The sequence below is a fragment of the Orbicella franksi genome, chromosome 6, assembly GCF_964199315.1.
Source record: "Orbicella franksi chromosome 6, jaOrbFran1.1, whole genome shotgun sequence".
Classification (NCBI taxonomy): Eukaryota; Metazoa; Cnidaria; class Anthozoa; order Scleractinia; family Merulinidae; genus Orbicella; species Orbicella franksi.
In genome coordinates this window covers 8,053,665-8,081,585 of record NC_138150.1, presented here as the reverse complement: position 1 = coordinate 8,081,585, position 27,921 = coordinate 8,053,665, and the positions used below count along the sequence as shown (strand labels likewise).

Here is a 27,921-nt window from a genome sequence, read left to right as displayed (position 1 = left end):
GAATGCTCGTTTTAACGCAACTTCATGTAAAGTGGAACTAGAATGCACACCAAGAACCAGGCCAAAAATAGCGAATAGCACCCACGTCACACTCTTTCACTATGTCAGTGTGAAGTTGGGCCGAGCAAACTGTGCCGTTATGGCGTTATATTCTGCATGCTCCAAAGAGCTTGACAGTTCTCGACGTCTTATTGTTTTGAATGTTTTGCAATGATAAGTTATTAATTTATTTGAAAACAAAAACACATAATCTATCGCCTTCATTTTTCACTTTTATTTCAGCTATTGGCATCTACATCGGTTACTGAAAACAAAATGTCCCCTGTCTACCTCGGTATCTTATGGCTGTATATAAATATCATTATTTCAAGCCAGACGAATGCAACAGGTAAATGATTTCATAGAAAACAAAAAGAAATTAGATTTGAGTCATTTGTGTTTATGGCATACATGTAATCACCGGCTCAACTACTCATCGATACTCTTTAGTCAGTCAAGTACTCAACTGGCAAGGAGCAGGAATGGTTATTAAAACTGCCCAAGTTCTTTATTGTATGTTTTTTTGTTTGTTTGTTTGTTTGTTTTGGCTATTTTGGGGTTGACCCTGCACAAAATCTGGCAGAATACAAAAGGTGGTTATGTGTGCTCATACATCAAACCAATAGAAGCATTGCAATTAGGTAATTCCTGCATACATGTCTGTATACAAGCGTGGCCGAGGATTTGAACTCGGGGCTACCGAGAAACAATTCCAGGTAGTCGTTAGAGCGGGACTCGAACCCGGGACCTCTGGATTGCGAGTCCGACACGCCGACTACTCGGCCACGCTGCCTCCACCTAAGTTGCCTTGCCTAAGTTGAACATCAGTGCGCTGGATGGTTAACGAGTGCATGTGATGCCGGAGGACAACTTCCTTCCCAGGGCCTCTCTCTCTTCGCCCCCAAGAGCGGGGGGAACGAGGTTGGCCGGATGATCGATCACAAACATGAGGTAAACAACATTCTCTGATATTTTTGGCAGCCAGACTGAAAAAAACCCTATGACAGTTCACACATTTTTAAATATATTTATCTATTCATTTATTTCAGATGTTGCTGGGATTTTAACTGGTGACGATAACCTCACAGTGTTCGCGGACGGACGTCTCGTTGGCTACAACGGCGGCGCCTGGAACGCAGCAAGGTGGTTTTCATTTCCAAGCGAGACGAACGTCATTGCCGTGTCTGTTTACAACGGACCAAATGGGTTCGGTGGATTTCTAGGAGTGTTTAGTAACGAAGTGGTCACAGATAGCAGCTGGAAATGCAAGGAAACCTCTACTACACCAGACGATGGATGGCAACAAACCAATTTTACCGATAACACATGGCCAAACGCCTTCGTCAGACATGATAATAGTGGTCGAGACAGTTCGGCTCACGTGTTTGGAATTCCTAAAGATGTTCACTGGATCACTGCAGAAAATCACGACGCTATCAGACTCATCTGTAGACGACGTATTAGTAAGGAGGAGAGACTTAGCAAGAGCAGTATGTATTCAAGTTTCTCGATTCCCGGCCTCAGCCATTGTTAACTTATCGAAACTTTTTCTCAGTCAGACAACTACATGAAACGGTTTGGTCGGATTCTTTCCATACTGAGTAGGTTCATCATTCTAGACTTTGGCTAGTAGGACTCCTATCTGGAACAGCCACACAGCCTGACAAAATCAGTACACTGTAGTTAATAAAGGCATTAACACCGAAATCTGCAACCTTGTTGCCCAACTTTTGGTATTTTTTTTATTTGTTAGAGTTTTTTCATTCCATCGCGTTGAACTCTTGGTGCAACCATCAACATAATATAGGGAGTTTTAGCAATGACGATGACGACGCCTTGTAAAAAGCTCATCTTTTTAGATCATTTCAGTACACTTATCAGTATAAAAACTTGCTCAGGCTAAATATGCAGTGACAGCGTTCAACAGACTTCTTTAGCTTGGGCGGCTTGTTTTCCAATTATATAGACAACGTGATATTCTCTCGAGATAGTTTTTCTTTCATCCATCTTGAAATTATTCACTCATTTACATGCGACAATTTAAAAATTTGAAAGCAAGAATTTTCAAGAGCATCATCACGTGGTCTGCGATGGGAAAACAAACCACCCAAGCTAGGAGGTCTATTCCAAGGGAAGATTAAAAAAATTAGCCCCTCTGTGTCGTGTTCTCCAAAATACGTATAACATAGTCATTTCACGTTGTTGTTTTGCAGAAGACGGCTAAGAAATGTATTAAGATTCCGAACGCACGTGTAGAACTATTATTCTACTCATTAAACCTTTTTTTAGTGACTTTCTCTTTGGCGTCGCTGCCGCAATTTGCTAAAATTCCTCATTGAGTTGCATTGCAGGAGCGGGAGTTAGGTGCTAAAGATACTCGCGCTTCGCTTGATAAATTCACGCTTTTGGGAATTTGATTATATTGTGATGAATTCTTTCTATAGCTTTGATAACAATCCTCGCAACAAAATCAAGCCAGACGATCGAGCTGTATCTTGATGGAGTTTCCACAGCAAAAGCAGTTGGCAGCTTGACGGTTGTCAAAGATCAGCACCAACTTCTAGCAGTACATGTGGAAGACAAGACTGTTGACGGAGATGTTTTCTTTGTGGCGTCGTCCAACAATGGTGTTAGAACTAACAGATCGTGGAAATGTACAAACAAATACCAACAGGGTTGGTTTCTTCCTAATTTTAGCGACACTTCATGGCCAAAACCTTATGCGGATGATAACAATAAAGTAGTGTATTTCGTAGCACCAGATGCCAAGTGGATCGCATATCTGGCCAAAAGTAATAAAATCTTCTGTCGGCGGAACACCACTATAGGTAAACACCATCTTCCTGATTACCTACAGAATAGTTGATAGAAAGAGCCTAGACTTAAAAATACGGTTGCTTAGCTTCGTAAAGATAACATGGAATTAGCGTACTTACGAAGCAATACACTCAGCTCAGTTACAAACCTGAAAGACCTCCAGGTAAAAAATAAATAAAATATTTTCACAACTGAGGCGTTAAGAAGGCAAACGATTTCTTGAGCCAAAGGTTAAGATCTTTGGTGAGTACGTTTCTTCCCTGAACCGAGTTCAAGAATTTATACTCTAAGACTGTTTTATAACTGGAACTTACTGCATGAATACACTCTTTCTTTTTTTGTAAGAATATGTTTTATAAGAATATTGAGGCTGAAATTTGTAAGATTTTAGGAATATTTTAAGAATAAACTCGAAGCTGAGATTTATAAAAGAATAACACAATAAGCCAAGCCTAAAATCGAAGCTCTTAGGCCGGTTGTTCAAAGCCCAATTAAGCCAACCCAGAATAAGCGAGAGTTTTGATTCGAGTTACGGTGCGGTTTTCTGTTTATATTGTTTGTCCTTCTTTTTTTGAGTTTGAATAACCTCAAACCAACACAAAACATAAGCAGTGAAAATCATTTTTCTACAAGAAAACCTGAGCCCGCACGTGATGCTGGTCAGCGTATACCTTGTTTTGACAGATGTCAATTAACATTTACATGGTGTCCAATATATACTGTAAACCGTGGCTGCATGACTTGGTATTGGGAAGTTAACGATACCACGACGGCAACGGGAACGGGAACGTCACTGAACAAAGGATTTAATGAGCAGTACAATGGTTGTGCACGTGCGTTATAATTCTTGGTACATTTCTATGCTGTCCACCGCAAGACAACAGGGTGAAATGGCCAAATTTTGCGTTGTCTGGAGAACTTGAACCACGACGGTTAATTTTTTTCAATTTTTATTTCAAATTTATCGCTGTGTTCCGGATTTAGTAATCTTGCGATAGTTTTGACAGTGATAAACAAAGTAAATGACTTTAGAGTATCGCGGGGTTTCTTAGGTAAAGTATAAATTCATTTTATAGTAAGTGGTTCGAACCCAGTGGTATCAGTAGTTCGCATAGGGTGATCGTCCGGGTGAGTGTAATTCTGAAAAGAACTGTTGTTGGTGACTGACGTTTCGACAACCTGAGCGGAAGTCGTCTTCAGAGTCAAGTGAATGGTGTTTGTCAGTCGATGATGTTATAAGTCTGGTCCGTTGAACGTGATTGGTCAGTATAGCCATGATGGTATTGGCAGAAAGACTCTTGTAAAGTTTGTCATCAGTCATTGGTGGGTTTCGATCCGTCCATCGTTAGTCAAATAGGTCGGTTTTTGGTCCGTGTATTGTTAAGTCGGTCTGTTAGAAGTCCGTTTGTCGGTTTTGTTTCCGTCATGGATAAGTCGTTTGTAAGGCGCCGGTAGTTGTTGACATCTGTTAAGAGGCGTTTGTTCTAGGTTATAATTGGTGTATCAGCTTTCCAGAGTCAGTCGTTAAAATAGTTTGTACTGTAGGTTAAGCACTGAGCAGAGTCCCAGTCAATGCTGTGGTTTTTGTCAGTTGATGATGTACAGCAATGTTATTGTTGGCATCACCATTTCTCGTGGCTCGTTTGTGTTCAGTCAGTCTCGTGTTAAGGTTTCTGCCAGTCTCACCAATGTAGGAAGCCTGGCAGTCGGAGCATTTGATCTTGTAAACTGCTCCCTGTCTGTTGTTAGGTTCGTCTCTGTCTTTCACGTTGGTCAGTAAGTGTCGTAACGTAGTTGTAGGTTTGTGGGCTACACGAATGTTGGAGGGCTGTAGGATCCGTGAGATGGTCGCAGAAGTGCCCTTAATGTAAGGTATAGTCACTGTAGTAACAGGTGTAGGGTTCCTGTTCGTAGCGTCAGCTTCAGTAGGTCGGTAAATGTTTCGTCTAATAAAGTCAGCGTTGTATTCGTTTTTGTGAAAAACACGTTCAAGGTATTTGTTTTCGTCACGTAAGCTGTCCGGTGTGTCACAAACTAGTTGCGTCTTTGTAGTCGTGGCTTTGTGTGAAGTCGGGTTGTAGGATGCTTCGTCCAGTAATCTGTCGGTATGTGTCGGTTTTCTGTACACTGTCCTTCGTAGTTCGTTGTTGTCGCGGCTTACCAAACGGTCTAGAAAAGAAAGTTTTCCATTTCAAGTCTTCGATTTCTTTAGTAAACTGGATGTCGGCGTTCTGTTCGTTTAGGTGGTCGTGAAAATCGTCAAGTTCGTCTTTGTGAACGGCGGTAAAGGTGTCGTCAACGTAGCATAACCAAAGCGGTATCGTTTGTCGGCAAGTTGCAAGGGCGCGTTCCTCCACGTGTTGCACCACAATTTCTGCGACAACAACAGAAACAGGCGACCCCATTACCGTTCCATGCAACTGTTTGTAGTGTTTACCGTTGTACTGAAAGTAAGTCGATGTAAGGCAAAGGTTCAGTAAGTCCATGACATCTTCTGTCGGTAACGGTAGTTTAACAGTAGATTAACAATACACGGACCAAAAACCGACCTATTTGACTAACAATAGACGGATCGAAACCCACCAATGACTGATCACAAACTTTACAAGAGTCTTTCAGCCAATACCATCATGGCTATACTGACCAATCACGTTCAACGGACCAGACATATAACATCATCGACTGACAAACACCATTCACTTGACTCTGAAGACGACTTCCGCTCAGGTTGTCGAAACGTCAGTCACCAACAACAGTTCTTTTCAGAACTACACTCACCCGGACGATCATACTATACGAACTATAAATTCATTTTGTAGTCGACGTTGTCCTCGGCGTCGCCGTCGTGATTTCGTAAACTCCCTATCAGCTGTACGTGACGTCGTCCTCGTTTTTCGTCGTCGTGGTAGGGCGCACGCGTCCGCAATCCATGCCGCTGGCCACGTTGACCATTGTTTTCTATTTGTATGCATGCCTGTGGTTCTGTTCCTATAGCCAGGTGCTCCCCTTAACGTCCCTTCGGGTAGCCGGAGTTCTGCTTCAATTCTGTGTTAAAAATATATAAATACAGTACAATTAAACGTTTTCCACTGAACTGCATGAAATTCTTTCTTTCTCTAAACGGCAAACCTGTCCAAAAAGCAACAAAAACAGCACTAGCCGTATGTTCGATGCTAGTAACATTTCTGCAAGAAATTATGTGGGTGATATCAGGCCTTAATGCCTGAAGCTCCGTAGTTACCACATCCAGACACCAAATACATTCCAAAACAGATATGTCATATCCTATAATCTAAGAATATTCACAAGAATATTTCCAGCCTAAAATCGGCAGAAACATAAGAATATTCAGCCTCGGTCGGAAAAACGATATTTTTATTTTAAAAAAAGAGTGTAGTAAGCTTAGGGTAGTTTAGATGCGATTGTTGTGCAAACGTAATCAGCGTTCCTAAATACTTGAAATGTCGACCTTGTACAGAAGTATAAAAAGTCCTTTACTAACAGACAATTTCTGTTTATTTCACTTAGAGCGTGACCACCATGTAGTTTCCAGCTACGACACTTCAAGTTCGGGCTATCGAAAATCTGTTTTTTCTTTGGTATCACAAATGACAATTTCTCCCACCAGCTCGATCAAATCTTCAACAACGGTTATCCAGCCTACATTAGCAATGACGCAAACAACAACAACGGCGATGATGACGATTGTTTCTGTAGCTGTAGCACAAAATGCCACCAGTTCAGCAAGAACCCCCAGTGTATGGATCAGCCCAAACACAAGTACAACAACGATTCTTTCTACGGCTGTAGCACAAAATGCCACCAGTTCATCAAGAACTCCCAGTGAATGGATCAGCCCGAACACAAGTACAACAACAATTGTTTCTACAGCTGTAGCACAAAATGCCACCAGTTCATCAAGAACTCCCAGTGGATGGATCAGCCCGAACACAAGTACAACAATTGTTTCTACTGCTGTAGCACAAAATGCCACCAGTTCATCAAGAACTCCCAGTGGATGGATCAGCCCGAACACAAGTACAGCAATTGTTTCTACGGCTGTAGCACAAAATGCCACCAGTTCATCAAAAACTTCCACTAAATGGATCAGCCCGAACACAAGTACAACAACGATTCTTTCTACAGCTGTAGCACAAAATGCCACCAGTTCATCAAGAACTCCCAGTGAATGGATCAGCCCGAACACAAGTACAACAATAATTGTTTCTACAGCTGTAGCACAAAATGCCACCAGTTCATCAAGAACTCCCAGTGGATGGATCAGCCCGAACACAAGTACAACAATTGTTTCTACTGCTGTAGCACAAAATGCCACCAGTTCAACAAGAACTTCCACTAAATGGATCAGCCCGAACACAAGTACAACAACGATTCTTTCTACAGCTGTAGCACAAAATGCCACCAGTTCATCAAGAACTCCCAGTGAATGGATCAGCCCGAACACAAGTACAACAATAATTGTTTCTACAGCTGTAGCACAAAATGCCACCAGTTCATCAAGAACTCCCAGTGGATGGATCAGCCCGAACACAAGTACAACAATTGTTTCTACTGCTGTAGCACAAAATGCCACCAGTTCAACAAGAACTTCCACTGGATGGATCAGCCCGAACATAAATATTTTAAGTACAGTAGGGATCGCGGTGATAGTTATTAGTGGTGTAACGGCTGCTGTGGTCATTGGGCTGGCTATTTCTTGTTACATTTGGAGAAAACGGAGGTTTTTATCAATCCCTGAGTATCTGAATATCTACAAGAGACATTTATTCTCATGATATTTATTGTATGAGCATGGGGTACAATTGACATTTTTGTTGTTTTTGTTGTTTTCTTTTGTTTTGTTTTTTTTTTGTCATGAGGCGAGGTGGACATTCATCAGCTTGCTGCTAGCAGAAATTTAGGTTAAATTTTAAGAAGTGTCCGCAATGCTTAGGCGAGCAATTATTTTAGTATGATTATTTTTTGGAGAAATTCTCAAAGTAACTACGAAGGCCTACAAAGTTTGTTGGCCTAGCTTTGTGTTAATTTACTTACTATCTTGCTTGCTACCTTACTACTCATTTACTCACTTAAACACTTAATGACCGACTGACCTACTAACTGACAGACTGACTGACTGACGGACTGAACGACCGACTGACTGACTCATTGATTGGCTGACTAACTGGCCAGCTGGCTAGCTGGCTGGCTAGCTGGCTGGCTGGCCGACTGACTGACTGACTGACTGACTGACGGACTGACGGACTGACGGACTGACGGACTGACGGACTGACGGACTGACGGACTGACGGACTGACGGACGGACGGACGGACGGACGAATGGACTAACTGACTGACTGACTGAGTGGCTGTCTGACTAGCTGGCTGGCTGACTGGCTGACTGACTGACTGAATGACTCACTCGCTCGCTGGCCGACTGACTGACTGATTGACTGACGGACTAACTAACTGACTGCCTGACTGACTGACTGACTGTCTAACTAGCTGGCTGGCTGACTGGCTGACTGACTGACTTACTCGATGGCTGGCTGACCGACTAAATAGCTAACCGGCTCACTGGTTGCCTGGCTGGCTGACTGACTTGCTCACTTACTGACTGCCTGCCTGCCCTCTTGCCTGCCTGCCTGCCTGCCTGCCTGCCTGCCTGCCTGCCTGGCGGACTGATTGACTGACTCGTTGGCTGGCTGATTGGCTGGTTGACTGACTGACCGACTGAATTGCTGGCTGCCTGACTGACTGACTGAATAACTGACTGACTGACTGACAGTATGACTGACTGACTCGAGGATGGCTGGCTGACTGACTGACTGAGTTAATCTCTTCGTCCCGACGTGTTCTCTTTGTCCCAACTGGGACGTATGGTTGCGATCCTATCTCGCCACTGAGTCCTGCCCATGTTGTGGCCTGTGCTTCGCCTCATAGGAGCGCATATATTCTGTCTTTCAACTTTGTCTTCCGGCAGGTGATAATTAGCCTGCCTAGTTTTCTTCATCGAGTTGGGGTCCAAATTAACGAAATATTTGGTATTCTTTTATTGGGTATCCAAATTCTACCCATACTCTTGTATATTAAAACAGTACACGCATAAAACAGTCAACATTAATGTCATACCATGACAATCGATCTTTCAGGGAAATTAAAGAAAACGAGCTGCAAATGAAAGACCAGACGAGAGATAAGTGGGAAATGACGAGTGATGATGTCACTATATATGAAGAATTCGGTCATGGCGCCTTTGGTAAAGTTTGCAAAGGAATCATGCAGGTCCCTTCGTGTATGAAAAGAGTTCAATATGTTAATAACACATCAAAGAAAATTTCAAAATCTACAATAACTGTGGCTGTTAAGATGCTTCAAGGTATGTCAAACGGCGCTGTGGTATGAATAAGATTATACTGTAAATTTGCGTTTATATCGTATTTGAAACATTTGTTTCGTGTACACGTACACGGCGAAATGAGGTGTGCTTTGCTAACGTTAAAACAAAACGCTTGAAAAATCAAATGCACGAGGAAAATCAAATACACGTCAGAATAAGATTAATTTTCATAAATAGGCCGGTCGGTCCATGCATGCATGACATAATTAACCGGCATGAGAGTACGAATTAGCTGCATCATTTCAAGATCACCATTGCTTGAACCTTTCAGACAATGCCACTCCTGACCAGGTGAACGATTTCTTAGAACAGATTACCCTTATGAAAGCGGTTGGTTCACACAAGAACATCGTGAATTTGATTGGCTGTTGCACCAAGTCCTCGCCAAATTTCCTCGTCGTGGAGTATGCAGCAAAAGGAGACCTGCTTTCTTACCTCAGACAACGAAGAAAAAAGGTGAATGTATTTGTGTACTCTGAACTCAAGCAACATGACGATTGAATGTTTGTGCTTTTTTTTTTTTTTTTGAATTGAAGAAATAGTCGAAAGCCGTTGTCAAAATGTGATATGCACGCGTGTGCTCCGACTTCAAATCGGCTCAAATAAGTCTCAAATTACTCAGAACCTACATGTACTTATCTATTTTAAATGATATAATCACAGGTATGGATTAGGCTGCTGAATGACAGTGTAAAATGACAATATTATTTGTTCTTCCATCTGTTTTGTATTCATTTATCTAATCAAGCATTTCGAGAGCTACTGTGTCAAAATTGATAAAAAAAATTAAAATCAAGTACTACAAAGAATGGACTAACATCCCATCCAGGGGGGAGGGGGGAAGGTGGAGTAGAACTACTCCTAGTCACTTTATGCTACAGTAACCGGGATGAGCTCGTATGCAAACTTTACCTTACTTTAGCTTACCTACCTACTCCAAAGAATGGTCTTTATCGACAAGTTCATCACATTCATAAACACCTTAAGAAAAAATATTGACTATGCTTTTGCTCGAGCCAAAAACCAAACGTGGAAGACTTGGAAGTTGTTAGGTAGGGTCCCACAGTACGTCCGAGCGATTTTATTTCGTCTGCGTAAAACCACAGCCTTTGAACCTTCACAGAGAGATAATAGAATATTTACCCCAGCTAATTAACCATAACTTTACAGATGACCTGTAAGGTCTTGTAATCTTCGCACTCTGATTTCAAGGTAAAACACACTAATATGGAATACGTGCAGATACGAGAAAACACGCCAGAAACAGCAAGAACACTGAACAAGGATAGTACAGGCATTGTGAGACGGGTTTCGCTTGGTATTATCATTATAACAACTAAAATGTAGCCATTTGTAAAGATCCCCCTCCATCGCGGTACATGTGATAAATTCTCCAGATCTAGAGATGGCATATTATTTTTATCATTATTAGTATACCTCGATTGTCGAATAATTTATTTTCTTCATCCAGCATTGTGGGCCTGGCGTAAACGACATTGCTGAAATTAACGTCGCTTTCCTGAGGACAGACAGCAGTATTGACGAAAGAATAACCAGCACCCAGTCCTTGAATGATGAACAACAAGATCAAGGAGACGATGAAAACGATTCTTTAACCCCGCAGGACCTGATGTCCTTCTCCTGGCAAATAGCACAGGGAATGGCAAGTTAAAAAACATTGCTCCTTTAAGCAGTGGCTCAAAGTGTTTCAAACGTCAATCAATTATTCTACCAGTCAGATCATCTTTTGTAACCCCAATGTTTTTTAAGTCTACGGAGTATTGACTGTTCACGTTCGGTTCTTTTTTCTCTAGGAATCTTGTATTGTCTAAATTGAATTCCTTTTCTACGAACTCTCATATTCCAGGCCCCTGTTCCTTTTTTCTGTTCTCTTTAAAGACAACTGCTCAATTATTGTGGACAGTTGTTGACAGTGTTGGTGTTCAGTTAGTTGGCTGATAAAATAAAGTCCTTATTCTACTGTAACGAAGGAAAGTTTTGGTGCGTCCACAGTAATTAACCGCATTTCTCGTGTTTAGCAATACTTATCAGAAAAGGGCATTGTTCATCGGGATCTCGCCGCTCGCAATGTCTTACTCTGTGACGACAAACTTGTCAAAGTCGCTGATTTTGGCTTGGCACGGAGCACGCTGGGAGAAAATGAGCATCACATGACAGATCAACACAATAAGCTTCCTGTAAAGTGGATGTCACCTGAAGCCATAAATGACGGTGTTTTTACCACAAAAAGTGACGTGTAAGTCTATCAGCAACTTAACAAACTGCCGTCAGTTTCTGCGCATCTGTCCGGTTTCAACATAACACTGTCAAAGTAGCTGTGGATCCACGAGGCGATAGCTGAGTGGATCCGCAGACTACTTTGACAATTTGATTACTTTGACGCATCAAAAACTGACGACAATTTGTTTTTTTACGATAACAACATCGTATTAATTATAAATTCATGAAGACAAACACATTATCGATAATGAAGATTAGCCAATCAGCACGCCAGAATTTCACAGTTATTGTAGAATGTACATTTAACTTGTAATTATTATCAAGGCGCCTCTGGGAGGTTTTCCAGTTAACATGATGAAATGATGAAATAATATGACTGAGAACATGACTTCATTGTGATTGCCTGAGAGTAGGTTAGTTTATCGTTTCTTTTTTTTTTTTGTTTTTGTTTTTGTTTATTTGTTTTCCTTTTAAAAGGCACTGTTGTGCAAATTAACAAGGGAGAATACTTTATAGACCTTTCCCGCCTTCCGCATCAGTGCATTCGAACAATAGCACCAAAGCGAGGTTAGGGTGGACATTTTCATACATTTGCTGTATTTTTGTCCACCCTGACCTCGACTCGGCGTCATTGTTTGTTGAAATGCGGGAAAGGTCTATTTTCTCAGCTAATAATGATAAATGAGTAATCATATGAAAGCTCAAGCAATTCTAAAGAATTTACACTACTCGCGATATTATACAAATATCACTCTCATAGCCTGCGAACAGGCTCCCGGTGCTCCCCGAATTCTTCTGTTTCGCGCTCGCCGAAATTTTTTTCCGTCCTCGCCGGGAGCCTGTTCGCAGGCTATCACTCTCACTGTAAATCCTTCATTGCAATCCCTTTCATACAACTGCCCTGTCCAGTCTAGAAAATTAATACTCTCAATAAGAGTGAATCCAAAAAATATCTCAAAAAGACTGAGGTTTTTATCTCTCTTTATTATGTGCTTAGGTGGTCATACGGCGTTCTTCTCTGGGAGATAGCAACCCTCGGTAAGTATTTTAATGTAACAATACAGGCCTTAGGGTTTATAAACTCGCCTCCAGATCGAGCAGTCCGGGCTCGAGCCCTGGCTGGGGCTATGTGTTGTGTTCTTAGGCAAAACACTTTACTCTCAGTGCCTCTCTCCGACCAGGTGTATAAATAGATACCGGTGAACTTAATGCTGGGGGTAACCCTGTGATGGGCTATCATCCCATAGAATTGAGAGTTGAAATACTGCTATTCGCTTCGTGCGACTGAAACCGGGTATAAACGCCGGCCTGATGGGCCACTTGGCTCGCGTATGTATGCATGAAGATGGGCATATAACCGTTGGTTAAACGAGGAACTTATGAAAGGAATTTTAGATCATATAAAGAATATATTTTACCAAGAAAAGATTTTACCACATGAAGAGTGATATCAAATGAAAAAATTTCATTTTTTAGGAGGGTTCCCTTACCCCGGCATAAAAAACAGAGAACTCATGAGACTACTGAGAAGAGGATACAGAATGGAAAAACCAGATACATGCTCAGAAGGGTTGTAAGTCACATTGGTAGGGGGAGAAGATAGGAGGGGGTACTCAGTTAGCTAGATTATTTCGAAAAAAAACCCGGAGAGGAAGGATAATGCAGGAACAAGGTTTTGCAGTTCAAAATATCAAGACACTAATTAGCCGTACTGGCCGGAAATAGTCATATCAATATACCCTATAAAATATCATAGAATATCTCTTTCTTTCAAAGGTATATCTTAAAATAAAGTAGTAAAGGGGATTTGTCAGTTTGAAATGGGAAATTAAGGAAACGTGTTGTTGTCGTTGTTGTTGTCGTTTTGTTTTGTGTTGTTTGTTTGTATTTTTGGTTTTTATTTGTTCTTTTCAGGGCTGAGAGTTTGAGACAAAAACCAATTTCAGACATTTAAAGTGTGTCATTAGGCGCTTATTTCTCGTGTGCTTTTATTCACAGCTATCAATTGATGAGGCGTTGCTGGGCGGACAATCCTGATACGCGGCCAACCTTTACCGAGCTGTGCCAAGATCTAGAGGACTGGATGCAAAGAGAAGTTCCTTATCTTGACATGGACCAGCTAGATGAAAATCAACCTTATTACTATTACGTGTCAGCAGTATCATTGTCCACTGGATCTTCATGCGAGGGACGTGCTCCTGGTCAGAGCCTCGCTTCAAACATCGACTCAGACAATTTGGCTCGCAACGGAAATCAAGTTACATCTGAATTTACAAGCTTTTAGAAAGCAATCATAATTAAAATCAACGCATGTAGAAACACAGGCAAAATCGGGTCTCTAATAGTAGTAGATTAATCTTGTTTGCTGAGACACCCGACTAGGAATAAACGATTACTCGAAATGGTAATGAGTTAAACCACACAATTAAAAAGTCCGCGACTGTGACACCTTACAGTGGGACTGTGTTTTGCATCTTGCAACATTTCTTGGGATACAACGGTGCAAAAATGCTATGAAAACTTAAAGTCAGAATAACTAGAGACATGAAAAGGGTAACATAGGCCTAGGTTTTATAAGAAATAATAATGGTGATAACGAGGGCACAAAAGTTGACGTAGCTAAACGTTGACGTAGCTTAAACTTTATTTTAAAGTCTTCCCCGTTCCTGCTTTTAATATTGTAAACTGGTTGGTAAACGGCGATAAATTCTTGCTTTACGCAGAACCATGGCTGGTTAATTATTGCTTTTTCCCAAAACAGCAATGAAACAATTGTGGCAATGTTTACTTCCAAATGTATTAAGTTATGTTAAGTTTACAGCCGCACTTTGAATCGATTTGAATGTCTTTTATTATACCCCCGGGGGAGCTAGGGCACTCTATACAAAGTTTTATACGGGGACACTCCGCCCGGAGGTCCAACCCGCTACTCTTTGTACCCCTTTCGTGTGTTTTTATTGAAAAAGGGTACCCCTTTCACAGACCTACGTAGGAACACTGCATCCCTTTAATTTTCTAAAGCCTTGAAATTAACTTAATGAGAAATATTACGGGAGAGCATCAACATTACCAGATACAGCCACAAGATGCGTCTTTTCGAAATATTTTAATTAAAGTCCCTTTTTAATGCCTAACTGCCAGATTTGCCCACCGTTTTATATACCTCATACGCAATGAATGGATCATGCAGCCCGAACACGAATAGGTTAAATACCTTAATGTTCGCGGTGATGGCTATAACGAAACTTAAGCAGTGACGACGGCGACGCCCAGGACGACGCCCATTAAAAAATGAATTTCTGTTTCACCTCCAAATGTCGGAATCAGTGGGCCTATAGGTCTACAAGCTTGTCCCGTCTTAATATGTAATGACAGAGTATAATTCCAAAGGAAAATACGAAAAATGGCCACTCTAAGTTCACGTTCTCTTTTTGCTGAGGATGGATACGAAATGTACAACTATTTATAACGCACCTTTTATTTGGCATGGTGACGTTCTCTTTGTCGTTGCCATGTTGTGACTGTTGTTTTGGCCATAGACCTAGCTTCCTTTTGTTACATTTGGAAAAAACGGAACAATGGAAGGTTTTATCATTCATTTTTTCATCACTGACTGATTGACTGACTGACTGACTGACCGACTGACGGACTGACTGACTGGCTACCTGACTGGCTGTCTGACTGACTGACTGACTGACTGTCTGACTGACTGACTGAATGAATGAATGAATGACTGGTTGACTGCCTGCCTGCTTGCCTTCCTGTAGGCCTTATAGCGGATTGTGCTCCTAAAAGTGGCATATTATGCTACTAGCTGATTTCCTGATTTCCGAAATTATGCTCACAAAATGACGTATATTCTGTACATATAGGCGCGCAATAACGACACCAAATTATGATGTTTTTCAAATAAACTCTTGCTGTAAATTTATTTGTGTTTTATGGCAGTTTGTCTCGGACCTCAGCTGTCCAAATTAGCTGCTCGCATCTCTGAATCGTTTGTAAAATGCCTTCAACGACTTAATGATCACACTTGGATATACTGACTGAACCAAAAGAATATAGTACTCTCTTAATTTAAACTAACTCAAACTATAGCGAACTATAACGTTGAAAGTATCAAGCCACGAAGTAAATCAGCTTATCTTGACAGTTCTGAGTTCTTTCAGCACCAATAATTGCTTGAATAAACATGGATACAAATAGTATACACAAGTCAACATCAGCGCTTATTGTACTGCAACATTACGCTGGCCTGGAGATAGTCTGCAAGAGCGCTGTCCTGCTGATTGCTAAATTCCCCAGAATTCGCCAAAAGAGGCCTAGTAACTAAGCATGTCAGAACAAAGTCAATACTACTATTAGCATGGCTAAAACACGCATTGCAAGAACATACTACCTAAATTTAATTTATTTATGTAGAAAATACACCATATTTACTAAATTTTATGAATTTATGCTCCAAAAAGTGCTAAAATTTGCTAATTATGCCGTGGCAGTGCTCGTTTAAAAATTTATGCTTTTTCGCTCCAATTATGCCAAAACTTATGCTATCGCAATCCGCCAAGGCCTACCTTCCTGCCTGCCTGCCTGCCTGCCTGCCTGACTGACTGACTGACTGACTGACTGACTGACTGACTGACTGACTGACTGACTGACTGAAAAACCGACTGACAAACTGTCTGACTGCTGTGATTGGCTCAATTCTCTCAGGTGGCCCCGGTTCAGTGATGACAATTCACTACCGAAATTACATCAAGTGAATAATTATATACTATTACGTTCGCGAACCTGTCATGTGAAAATTAATACTACATGATCACTCTACCCGCTGACTCCTATACTTTTGTTTTTATGTTAAGCATGTGTTACATCGTCTACATTCTCTTTTTTATCATTATTATTCATTAAATGTATCGAAAGTGTACGGAGTAAGAAAACTTTGATTATGTATTTTGGATTTCGAAAAGCGCCTTGTTTTGCAGCCCTGTTTATTTACTCAGCTGAAACACGAGAGAAATAATATGTCATTCAAGCACTGACAGATCTCTTTAGCCGACTGACAGAAGCAAGTTTCGGTTGTCTTCAATTTTAAAACAATGGCTAATTTTAGCAAAGTAAAGTTCGTCGTTTGTTTAAACTGAATTAACTACCAGCAACAATTGTCTCTAGAGTGCACTGCTTTCTTGTAGAACGACACTTTTTAACGCCGCATGTAGGGACCAACTACTATTGGCAATAACTTGAAGTCATGCGGGATTAAAAACGCAACATTTCAGCGACATCTGAAGTTAGAGAATCGTGTGGCCAAAATCCCTGCTATCTTGTGTCTGCAGTATCAATGACCAGCAGATGAAATCTAAAGTCTCAGCGAGTTAATGCTAAGCATCATACGATTACACAGATGGTCGGTACGTAATTACCCATCGACACTGTGTCTCCGTAGTCTTCCTAGGAACATTAGTGTATTTATTGATTTAAGAGCTAGACAGTATCCTAAAACACCATTTGAGTAATCCACGGCACAAAAACAGCATTGCTTCTCTTGACAACCGGTTGCCAACTAAGAAGGTAGGTTTTGCAAAAATCATTCGACCCATTCAATGCAGTTTGTTTAAATACCCAAAATTAAAAACGAGCTAGATGATTGCGTTTGACATCCGTCCGTGAATAATTTAAACCTGTAAACTTGCATCTGGCTTTAAAACGCTGTTTTAGTCTATCTGGAGTGGTTTTAAAGCTCTGGCGCCAGTTTTTCGAAGGCTGGATAACCCTATCCACCGGATAAATCGCTATCCAGTGGATAAGTGTTGAGAAAACAAGCCACGATATGGAACTGGACAGTACTTTAATAGCGTTATCCACCTTTTGAACAACTCGGGTCTTTAGGCGGCTTGGTTTTCTCGATTTTATTAGACTTTCTTTGTTTATTTCCCAAAATCCCTAGGACATTTTCATCAATCCGAAAACAACAGGAGGAGTATCGAATGGTCAGTTTGCGAGCATTTGCGAGCATGCGAGTAGTGCGTTTATTTTTGCGAGCAAGAGCAGTGATCAAAGTTGTCTCGCGAGCAACGGAATCTCTCTTTTATTAAAAGGAAATTTTGTCTGCGCCAAGTTATCTGGCTGACACCTAGCGCGAAACAGGACAATAGTAATAGTAGTATTCTTCATGGCTTCATGTTTCTAGATTACTTTCTACCTTTGCGGGTGCCTTGACCTTTAGCGTAGAATTTTTATGTGCGTCAGCAAAACCTACAGAAGCATGTTTCCAGAAACATTCCGTTTTAGCGCGTTCACTTTTCCCCAAAGTTACCCAGTTTTGCCATTAACGAGAATCCTTGCATGCGAGAAGTTGCAAAAATTTTCCGAGCACGAGCAAGCAAGCACTCACCCAATTTTGCGAGCAATTTGCGCAAAGGCCAAATTTTCCGAGCACTTTTAAATTGAATGGGATTATTCGATACCCCTAACAGGCATTAAAGTTTTCCATGTCACGAAAGTTTGAGGTAACAATTCTGTTTAGAAATCGGAGGAGATTAAAATCTCTTGTGTACAAGCTCTCCGTTGGGGCCAGTGCACCTGTCAGAAGTTTATGATAAATAAGTGATCGTTATCCGCCCTACGTGCTGGTTGTCGGTGCTTTAACTTCGTCAAACTGAGCTAATCCGTCGGCATAACTTCATTTCTGACAAGATATTTATTTTTTTAACTTTCTGTTTAAAATTTTTCATTTTAAATTGTAAACATGATGCCCATTGCTGACATTGGAGAAATAGCGCCTTTCTTAAAATCTACAGCACCAAATGTTTACTTGTCTTTATATTTTTGATTGGCTTCGACGGAAAATAGCAACAACGGTCACATGTAGTATTTTACACACGCCATTCTTCAAAGCCTGGACTTCCTCTTAGTCGAGGAGGGGATTCTCCCGATATTTGTGGTGGGGTTTTACAGCACTTTACTTGAATTATTTGAATTTTTTATTTTAGACCAAACTTTGGCATTTTTGATGGTAAAATTGAGATGGTATTTCATACCGAAAGGGCTCAAAAAAACGAAAAAATAAAGACAAAATGGCGCTACACTTATCTATATAGTTTGTAATATTATAAGAGAGTACTCTCTGCCCTTAATGAGACTTGATATTTTCAGTGACTCTTTGACTTCTTTGAATGAAATCAGATATCTTCTCATACAGCTAACAGTCAGAGACAAACCGTCAAAAGATTTCCGAGGTTATCTTACTTGTCAAACAAGGAGAAACCAAAATGTAAGCAGCTGCAAAGGTGAAGGTTTAAAGACTCTCTGTCGACCGACATGCATCGCGCGCGTCGTTGGAGGTTTCGTGGTCTACGAAACTTCAAATTTGTTGTTGTCGATTGTTTCGCTTTTCAATCCTTTATAATTCGAGGTATCCATCTGGATTGTGCTACATTTATGGCCGTTAAAGGCAAGATTCATTATCATCCTTGGCATTGAGGAGAATATTTGATCGCAAATTATTAGTTTTTCACCTGTTTAAGAAACTAAAGAAAGGCCGGTACGATGTGACTTCGGCCATAGCGACTGTGAAGAACCTCGCTGGAAGGAACAGACCATAGACGTTCTTCTAGAGAATTATCGGAGAAAATCTGTCTAGGATCGCCGAAGAAACAGTTACGATGTACTCGGATATGAGAAAATATACTCCCGTTTGCTGCAGTAAGTGACAGTGAATTGAATTTTCCTACGCATTGATAGCGTTCAGAAAAAGCTATCGCATCGCTTGGGGATTTATCCAATTTGAGGTTAACTTTGGCGAGATTTCTTGAAATTCATTTCGATGAAAAGTGATTTATTTGCGGCGTTTTATTCCTGGAAAGAAAACTTTTTATTGCTAAAAGAGCGAACTGAAAACGTTTTAGTATACGTACGTGACTTGTTTTCGACAGGTGTGTGCCAGTCTTTTCTAGTTACTAATTGTAATTCAACACTTAGAATAAGCACTTAATTTTAATTCATACACCAGTGATGAACTTGTAAATTTTGTCTTAGGTTTTATAATTCTATTTTACTACGCACACCGTAAATTGCTTTTAGACATTTATGGAAAAATTATTATTTCTTAAAACATAAGCAAGCGGATATTAAAGTTAACAGCCGACGTTTCGGCGTCATCGGCGTCACCTTTCTCAAGGCAAACTATTTCTATTCGATTCGCGCAAAGGTATTCACTTGAAGAATTTGGGATCCTTTGTTATGATGCTAATTTGTAGAGACTGTAAAGTATAGAGATCAAATATTTGCATTAATTTATTCCCTTTGCCTTGAGACTGGTGCCACGATGACGCCGAGACGTTGGCCATTAACTTTAATATTAGTACAGGTAATCATACGGTTTCCAGTTAAATTTGGAATTAAATTGGCACTTGTGAGTTTTTCAAAAAGCTGAAATTGCACGAACCAATTCGGCGAGTTCAATTTCAGCTTTTTGAAAAACTCACAAGTGCAAATTAATTCCAAATTGAACGAGAAAAACCGTATGATTATTTATTAATAACACAAACATGAAAAATTCGCTTTGACGAAATGCCGAAAATCTTTCTTGAAGCCATTTTTTCTTATTTGAGAAAACGTTTTTCAAAGTTTCAGCACAAAATCTTCGTCATCATTCTACGTGATATCATTGGCTTAGAAAATTTCCTATTGTCTTTCAGCCAATCATAATCCAGAATTATGATGTGTAATTTGCACTGGTGTTACACTTGAACTGCACTACTCTCAGCCAATCAGCATCGAGTAGTTTTTCATGAATATTGTCATTATTATTATTATTATTATTATTATTATTATCAAAACTATAACAAAATTCTCGAACTTACTTGGCTATCAGCAGCCCGATTTGAGCATTAATTGGACAGTGCACGCGTCATGCTTGTAATTGGACAGTACGTGTCATTTTGCGCGCGCTGTTGCGGTGCACTTGAGTAAACTGAGTTAACTTGAGTAAACTGCTGTGTTTTTCAGCATTCATAACGACGTTTAATCGTTCAGCGCTCAATCGATGGTTTGTTCGTTTCTCGAATTTTGTCATAGTTTTGATTAATTCAGTAACAGGGCTTCGCGTCGTCCAATTTAGTCTGTAATCATACTCGTGATTAACAAATCGGACTCCCGCTTCGTGGTCGTCGAATTTCGTTAATCACTCGTATGGTTACAGACCGAATTGGACTCCACTCAGTCCTATTACCATTATTTATTATCATTATCATTATCATTATCATTATCATTATCATTATCATTATCATTATCATTATCATTATCATTATCATTATCATTATCATTATCATTATCATTATCATTATCATTATCATTATCGTTATCGTTATCGTTGTCGTTGTCGTTGTCGTTGTCGTTGTCACTGTCATTGTCATTGTCATTATTATTATTATTATTATTATTATTATTAAAAGCTCTATTCTACATCACGACTAAGAAGTATGCTAAACATTGTAAGCACCGTGAATTCTGTATATATGCTTCTGAAAGCAAATAACATGTAGATTTAGCTAACCCTAAAAGCAGAGTTCCTGATTAAATAATTAACCATGAATGATAACAGGATATTTTTTCACTGGATCAGAAACTCAAAAGATAATCAATTGTGAGCGCATGATTGTTCAGTGTGTGGTTTCACTATTTTTTCCAGTTAACTTTTCACAAACCATACCTAATAAGTATTCCTTAGATTGTAGAAATTACGCACGCAATATTAGCCTGCAGAACAGGTGGATTAGCGGGCTCTAGCGCGGTACACGAGCGTGAAGCGCGAGGCGAGAAAAATTCCCCTGTAGTCACCCAATTGTTTATGCTCTTTCAACCGTTCGCCAGGCGAACGGTTTTTGCTAATTGGTTGCTTTAAGCCATGTGACGTCAGACGCGAGAAAAAACAAAATGTGTTAGATTCGGGTGACAGGCCTACACAGACTCCTACGGCTCGATTGTGACATTTCTACATTTACCATTCTCTTGTAAATTCCAGCCTCTCAACCTTTTATTTTGCCCGTCACTGTTTCTGAAGGGCACTTAATGTTGTGTTATCAGGATGACTTTTTTAAAAGTAGAGTAGAGCCGTTGGACTGTTATAGAGGTCAGAGCTCTGCATAGTTTTAGCTGTTATCTATCGCTTTGTGGAGTTTGACACCTCTGTAATCTGCCATGTGCCGACTAAAGTGTGGTTTGTCTTGCCTCATTTCTATTGCACAAATGTATGTTGTATCTCTTTAATTATTCGCTCTGGAGGGACAAAGTCGGTGATCATCAATGTTGATTACTTGCATTCTATATTGTGATGCAGGGCCCGGTTGTTAGATTAAAACTGTGTTAAGTGTGCGGTTTGTTACCACGGATCATATTTAGCTTTGTACGGCGTCGCCAGAGATTGCTGCTATGTTACTTCGAGAATCTTAGAGATCCGTTCTGTGTCATCAAAGTTATGTTTCTTGCATCCTGGATTTGTTCGAACTTTTCGTCTTCTGAGCTCGATGTTTAGGTCTATACTTCTTTTGTTCGTTTTGGCACCACATGATTTAAATCTAGCTTAATTTAGACGCTAACGTCTGCTGACTGTTTTGCGTCATGCAGACATTTGTAAATTGGTTACTTGAGACATTTTTTTCGCGCCAGTAAATTGAACTGTTGTGTTCACTCTCATTCTTTCATGCCAATCATTTCAAGGGAGCGGTAGAACAGAAACAATGGTGTGACTACAGGCGGATTTTTTTCGCCTCGCGCTTCGCGCTCGTTCTCACGCTTGGTCAGCGGCAGGAGCCATAAGTAAGTCTTGGGATCCGCGCGCACCTATGATATGGGACAATTTTTCTATTTTTAGAGCAAATTCCGCCATCCTGACGTCATATATCCGGGCGGATCCACGCACGTGTCGGGGATCTCGCGTAATTGTTGTCACGTTGCGTGATCAAATGGTGAGAGTTGCGAGATTATCTTGCAGATTTTTCACAGTGATGGCAGGGAATAAGGCAAGGAATAAGAACCAAGGCCCTTATATGTAGTTTTATGCTCTGAGATAATGGAAAAGGTGAGTTTTTCAGGGTCGAAAACAAGACTTCAATTTCGCGCTGCATATCCTGTGAATGAATAATATCTGCTCGCGCTAGTTGTATGGGGATTTTGCGTTTGTTCTGTAAAGAAAAGTTATGTAAGAAAACTCTTTACTCTGGTATCGAGTTAATTTGTGAGTTTCCCAAACAATGTTTAATCATAACCAAACCTGTTTTTGATAGTTTCTTATTGTTTCTGTTTGTTTGGCGAGTTTGCAACAGCTTTTGAAGGGAAAGTCTGACGTGTACGTTAAGTAGCTCATTTGTATAGTGCAGCGCGTGCACTTTCAAGTCCGAGTCGGTGTTTTCAACTGTCAACAAATCTTGACGAAGATTTCTTTCGTTGTCTTTTGTGCTGAGATGCTGCAACAATTTTCACCAACGCCAAAAGTTACTAACATCATGTGTGTCTCTTTAACATAGTCAAATTTTACACTGCGAAAATAAAATAGACAAGGAGTTTTGATAACTCAACCAACAAAATCGAAATCGTTATTTGAGTTGATTACAGAAAGAGTCATCGTAACTTCGTTGATTATTTCTGCTGTATTCAGCTAAGCTTTTAATATGTTCTCAGACATTTATCAACCTTAAACATATTTAAAAACTAGAGATGTTATATGAGTTCGATGTACGTTTTCAAACGAAAGTGGGAAAGTCCAATTTGTTATGTTTTACTGACAGTACAAAACACTCATCGGCGGGCTGTTATTCATCGACAACAGACAATTTATTGAATTTTTACACAAACAAAATTGAGCAGCATCCGACAGACATAAACTTTTTTGTCACTTATTGGGCCTTGATAAAATATCAAGCGTTGCTTACAATTCAGGCCAAACCCAAACTTGCAATTATTTTGTTTTACTTTTCCGTCGAGATAGACTCTGGCGAAATCCTCGCAAGCGTGTGGCAAGAGGAGGGAAACTTACAAGTCCTGAAACGCTGCTATATCCAAATATATCCAACTAGCTTTTTGCAGTGCAAGAGAAAATGAGGGGACAACATATGTGAAACTTAGAGTGGAGTAATGTGGAGCTCTTTTGAAAGAAGCAGCGGAACACAACTTGGTCAGTCGGTCAGTGATATAAAGCGGGACATAACTAAATTCGACACTGTCGGCTTACTTCACTCAAACTGGAGCAGTTTACGACGAAAATACTGAAGTAAAATTCCAATAGACATGAACGTATTGAGTTGTGGGCCAAAAGCATCAAACATTTCGGGAATTTCGGACGCCATTTCCCCGCGCTACATCCGCAAAAATCCTCGCAGCATGCACGCGCGTGTGCAGCACATGATGGCGCAATTTGTTCTAAAAAATAGAAAAAATTTCCCATATCATGGGGACAGCCCCAATACAAGAAATGGCGCGCTTACGGTCTCCGTCCCCGATTATGGCTCCTGTCAGCGGTCAACTTCAAAAAAGACGCAACCTAATGATAATAATAATAACTTTATTATCGAGTCAGTCTTTCTAGTTTTCACAAATAAAAACTAATTGGGGACACCTATCTACATTACTCCATAAATAAATAAAATAAGTTTACAATCTAGTATATGTACAATAAAAGAAAAGAAAACCTATATAAATACAGTTTACAAAATCGACAAAAACTAATCGCTACATAAATAGCAATCCTTAGGCACGGGTCAAACGCCGCACTTCACATGAGCCGAACCTAATGATAGTTTGGGTCGACTCAAATAATTGAAAGAACGCCTGTCAAACGTCGCACTTAATTCAGTCGAACCGAACTACTACATCAAACAAATAACCAAAGCGGTCTTGCTGGTCAGTGGTTTTTTCAAGGTAAAGTCAAAATGGCGCCTTTAGACCTTTGATTATGCGTTTGGTTCGACTCATGTGAAGATCGGCATTTGACCCAAAGTCGGTCTTCAGGTGTTATTCATGGCTGGCCAGGCGTGAAGAACGTCTCAGCCACTCCAAATAAAATCAGTCGAACTTAATTGGGTCAAACGGCGAACTTCACATGAGCCTAATTGGTTAAATTGGGTTCGGCTCATGTGAAGTACGGCGTTTGACCCGGGCTTTACATTTATATTGCGATACAACGTCTGACAGGTCGAGCGCCCTGATTTGACTTTTAAAAGCATTTAAGGACTCGGCCAATTTAATAGAGTTATGCAGCTTCGACCAAATGAAAGGTCCCATATATCATAAACTATGTCTCCCGTATGTAACGGTATTACATCTTGGTATAGAAAAATCGTCTGCATTCCTAAGGTTATACCTACTCGTGTTACGATTAAAAAGATCTGATATATATGATGGAACTCGATGAGCTTTTGACCTGAGCCCGCGGTATGGTCACGCGGTACTGGTCAGAGAATACCTTGTTTTGACAGCTGTCAATTAATTATAACATGGATGTCCATTATCAAAGATTTACCTATGGTAATGGTGCTACTCTCTTATTTTCCGAGGTATGGGGCTTGGCGAACGGACGTACGGAGGGCAAGGACTTGTAGCTAACAAGTCAGATTTTCAAAATACATACAGTAGTTGTAAGCCAAATATCAGTTTTTACCAGTAAATTATATTTTAGGTCACCTAATGCTTCGAATCCTTTCGATTCCTTTAACATTTTTCTTCAGCGACAAAATCAAAACAAAAACAAACCGTCGCAAAGCATTTCGGTCGACAGAGAGTCTTAAAATTTTGATCAAGGTTACACACGTCAGAGTAACACATTTTGTGGAAATAAAAACTAATTTAAAAAGCCCTCCTTAATTTTTAGAAAAAGAAAAAGAAAATATCGTAACTCAGAAAGAGATGGCACATTTCTCTGCACGCCAACAACCAATTGGGCTTTGAAAGCAGAATTCATTTGAAAATTTTAACGCAAATTTCCAATTTCCAATTTTCAATTTCAAAACATTTTCAATTGAACTGACTTGTCAACTTCTTTGAATGAAAGAAGCCAACAGTCAAAGAGCACCCGTCAGAAAAGTTGCGAGGTTCTCTTATTACTTGCCAAACAACGAGAAAGCAAAATATATAAGCAGCTGCAAAGTTCAAGGTTAACTAATAGATGAAAAACGAGTGCGAGTTTTTCATCAAGGGTTCCAAACACCGAGAAAGAGATGAAATCACCACGCCGAAGGCGGAGGGCTTTTATTGTTTCGATGTGTTTGGAACTCTTGATGAAAAACGAAGCAAAGTTTTTGATATGGCTCATCGAACTCGTGCGGGAATTTAGTAAAAATTATTTGAGAAAAATAGGTTCTTATAAGGCGTGCTCAATAGGCGATTGTTTGCTTCTTATTCATATGGTAAATGCAATAAATATTAAACATACTGTCATGCGGGTAAGTTTTAAAGGTAGAATTAGTAGCAAATTAACATAACCCCGCGTGATGGAGCTCCACTCCGGATCAGTACGATTTCGCGTTCCCAAATTAACGACTTCTCAAGAAAAGGTTTTGGTGAATGACTCCATTCCAGCTTAAAGAAAAATTGATGCGCGACAGGTAAGGACATCGTTCTAATGCATTGTTTCAGTACGAACAGCCTACGGAAGATAATATGCCTAATTAAAAGTTTCAAATATCCTCGGTCCAAGTGTAGTTCGTACAAGTACATATTCTACCACAGAGAAACAAGACGAATCTATTGCTTTAAAGGATGTTGTTTTCAAGAAAGAAAATTCAAAAACTGTTCAATCAATGTAACAGTGTCTAAGAAGGAATAATATTTTGCCGCATGAGTCAAGCCGGGAATATGCTGTATTTAGCATTACAAAGACTGATGAAAATTCCAGTTTCTTGATTAGTGTCCTGATCAGTTTTTAAACTAATCAAATGTGTCTTGATCGGTATGTTCATTGGTTAACGACATACATGCACCTGACCGAATGGATGCAATCCGATTGCGTCATCGTTATGAATTATTAATGAGTTTGAGAAGGTTTGATCAATGTTCCACGCGTCAGAGTAATACATATCGTGGAAATAAAAACTAATTTGAAATGTCCTCATGACTTTTAGAAAAAGGAAAACAGAATGGCCGTAAATGAGAAAGAAATAGCACATTTCTCTGCACGCCAACAAACAATTGTGATTTGAAAAAGTGTTCAAAGCTGTTCCAATTCTAAAGCAAAACTCATTATGTTTTTGTCAATCACTAATGTATACAGCGAGGACAGGTATATAACATCGTGACAGTCAGTTGATTTGTTGCTTGCATACGTCAACGATATGCCTAGTTAGAGCCTACTTCAGCCTTTCTTGCTACGACTTCCCTTAATTTACTTCACCTAGCTTCTGGAAATAATAATAATAATAATAATAATAATAATAATAATAATAATAATAATAATAGATTTGTATAGCGCCATATCCATAGCTCATGGCGCTTTACAGACAGCTCCTGTCTTGACAAAGTAATAATCTGCATGTGTATGATGGCAAATCAAATATCAAGGCGATTCAAAGTTTTCTTGCTGTAACACAAATCTCGTCAAAGTTATACAAAATTCTGGTACTTGCGAAAAACAATGTCAATAAGCGCTTCGATGGTGTAGAGGACGATGGCGGACTGATAAACAAACGGGAGATATATTGCCATCAATCTTGAACCTGTAAAGGGACAAAAAGAAAAAGAATAAGGAATATTCCAAGGAATGCTCGTTTTAACGCAACATCATTTAAGGTGGAACTAGAATATTCACCAAGGAACAAGGCCAAAAGTAGTGAATCACAAGCATAGTCTTCCACTATATCAATGTAAAGTTGAGCCGAGTGTTAGTGCTAACAAGCTGTTCGTTATAGCGTGATATTCGGCATGCCTCAAAGAGCTTGACATTCCTCAACGTTCAATTTCGCGCCCTTCCTCCTCCGGTTTGATATTGCATGTCTTACTGTTTTAAATGCTTTGCAATGATGCGTTATTGATTATTAATTTATATGAAAACAAAAACATATAAGCAATCGACTTCTTTTTACACTCTTATTTCAGCTAATGGCATCTGCATCCGGTTACTGAAGACAGAATGTCTCCAGTCTTCGTCGGTATCTTATGGCTGTGTATAAATATCAGTATGTCAAGCCAAACGAATGCAACAGGTAAATGAACTCAGAGAAAAAGAAAAAAAAAATGATTTGAGTCACCTGTGTTTATGACAAACACGTAGTTACCCTTTCAACTACTTATCGAGATCAGCTTTGAGTTTTTAGTCAGTCAAGTGCACAAAACAAAGTTCTTTATTGTCCTGTTCTGAAGGTGGTTATGTGTGCTCATACAACTAACCGATAGAAGCATTGCGATTATCATGTAGGTCATACATAGTCTATGAGCAT

The 27,921-nt window shown here is 39.9% G+C and overlaps 4 protein-coding genes across 5 annotated transcripts in view; all 4 read left to right on the top strand.

The window, feature by feature from the left end:
* The first annotated feature begins 254 nt into the window (after positions 1-254).
* On the top strand, positions 255-6,867 carry LOC145491135 (uncharacterized). Its single transcript, XM_081470286.1, has 3 exons — positions 255-1,529; positions 2,484-2,867; positions 6,485-6,867. The coding sequence occupies exons 1-3, from the start codon at positions 1,040-1,042 to the stop codon at positions 6,523-6,525; spliced, it is 915 nt and encodes a 304-aa protein (XP_081326412.1). The 5' UTR covers positions 255-1,039; the 3' UTR covers positions 6,526-6,867.
* Positions 6,868-8,964: 2,097 nt separating this feature from the next.
* On the top strand, positions 8,965-10,937 carry LOC145491151 (fibroblast growth factor receptor 2-like). The gene is made up of 3 exons (XM_081470309.1): positions 8,965-9,235; positions 9,528-9,712; positions 10,728-10,937. The coding sequence occupies exons 1-3, from the start codon at positions 8,980-8,982 to the stop codon at positions 10,926-10,928; spliced, it is 642 nt and encodes a 213-aa protein (XP_081326435.1). The 5' UTR covers positions 8,965-8,979; the 3' UTR covers positions 10,929-10,937.
* A 379-nt stretch (positions 10,938-11,316) lies between these two features.
* Positions 11,317-14,192, top strand: LOC145491159 (tyrosine-protein kinase receptor Tie-1-like). The gene is made up of 4 exons (XM_081470318.1): positions 11,317-11,513; positions 12,495-12,535; positions 12,974-13,070; positions 13,496-14,192. The coding sequence occupies exons 1-4, from the start codon at positions 11,428-11,430 to the stop codon at positions 13,779-13,781; spliced, it is 510 nt and encodes a 169-aa protein (XP_081326444.1). The 5' UTR covers positions 11,317-11,427; the 3' UTR covers positions 13,782-14,192.
* Positions 14,193-16,928: 2,736 nt separating this feature from the next.
* LOC145491435 (uncharacterized) overlaps positions 16,929-27,921 on the top strand; it is a 35,942-nt gene continuing 24,949 nt past the window's right edge. Inside the window, exons 1-2 of one of the 2 annotated variants that reach the window (XM_081470626.1) lie at positions 16,929-17,068; positions 27,581-27,687. In XM_081470626.1, coding sequence (XP_081326752.1) covers positions 27,615-27,687 — 73 coding nt within the window. In that variant the 5' untranslated portion in view covers positions 16,929-17,068; positions 27,581-27,614. Of the gene's footprint in view, positions 17,069-25,509; positions 26,095-27,580; positions 27,688-27,921 lie in introns of those variants that run through there. The other variant, XM_081470627.1, reaches the window with a different exon arrangement.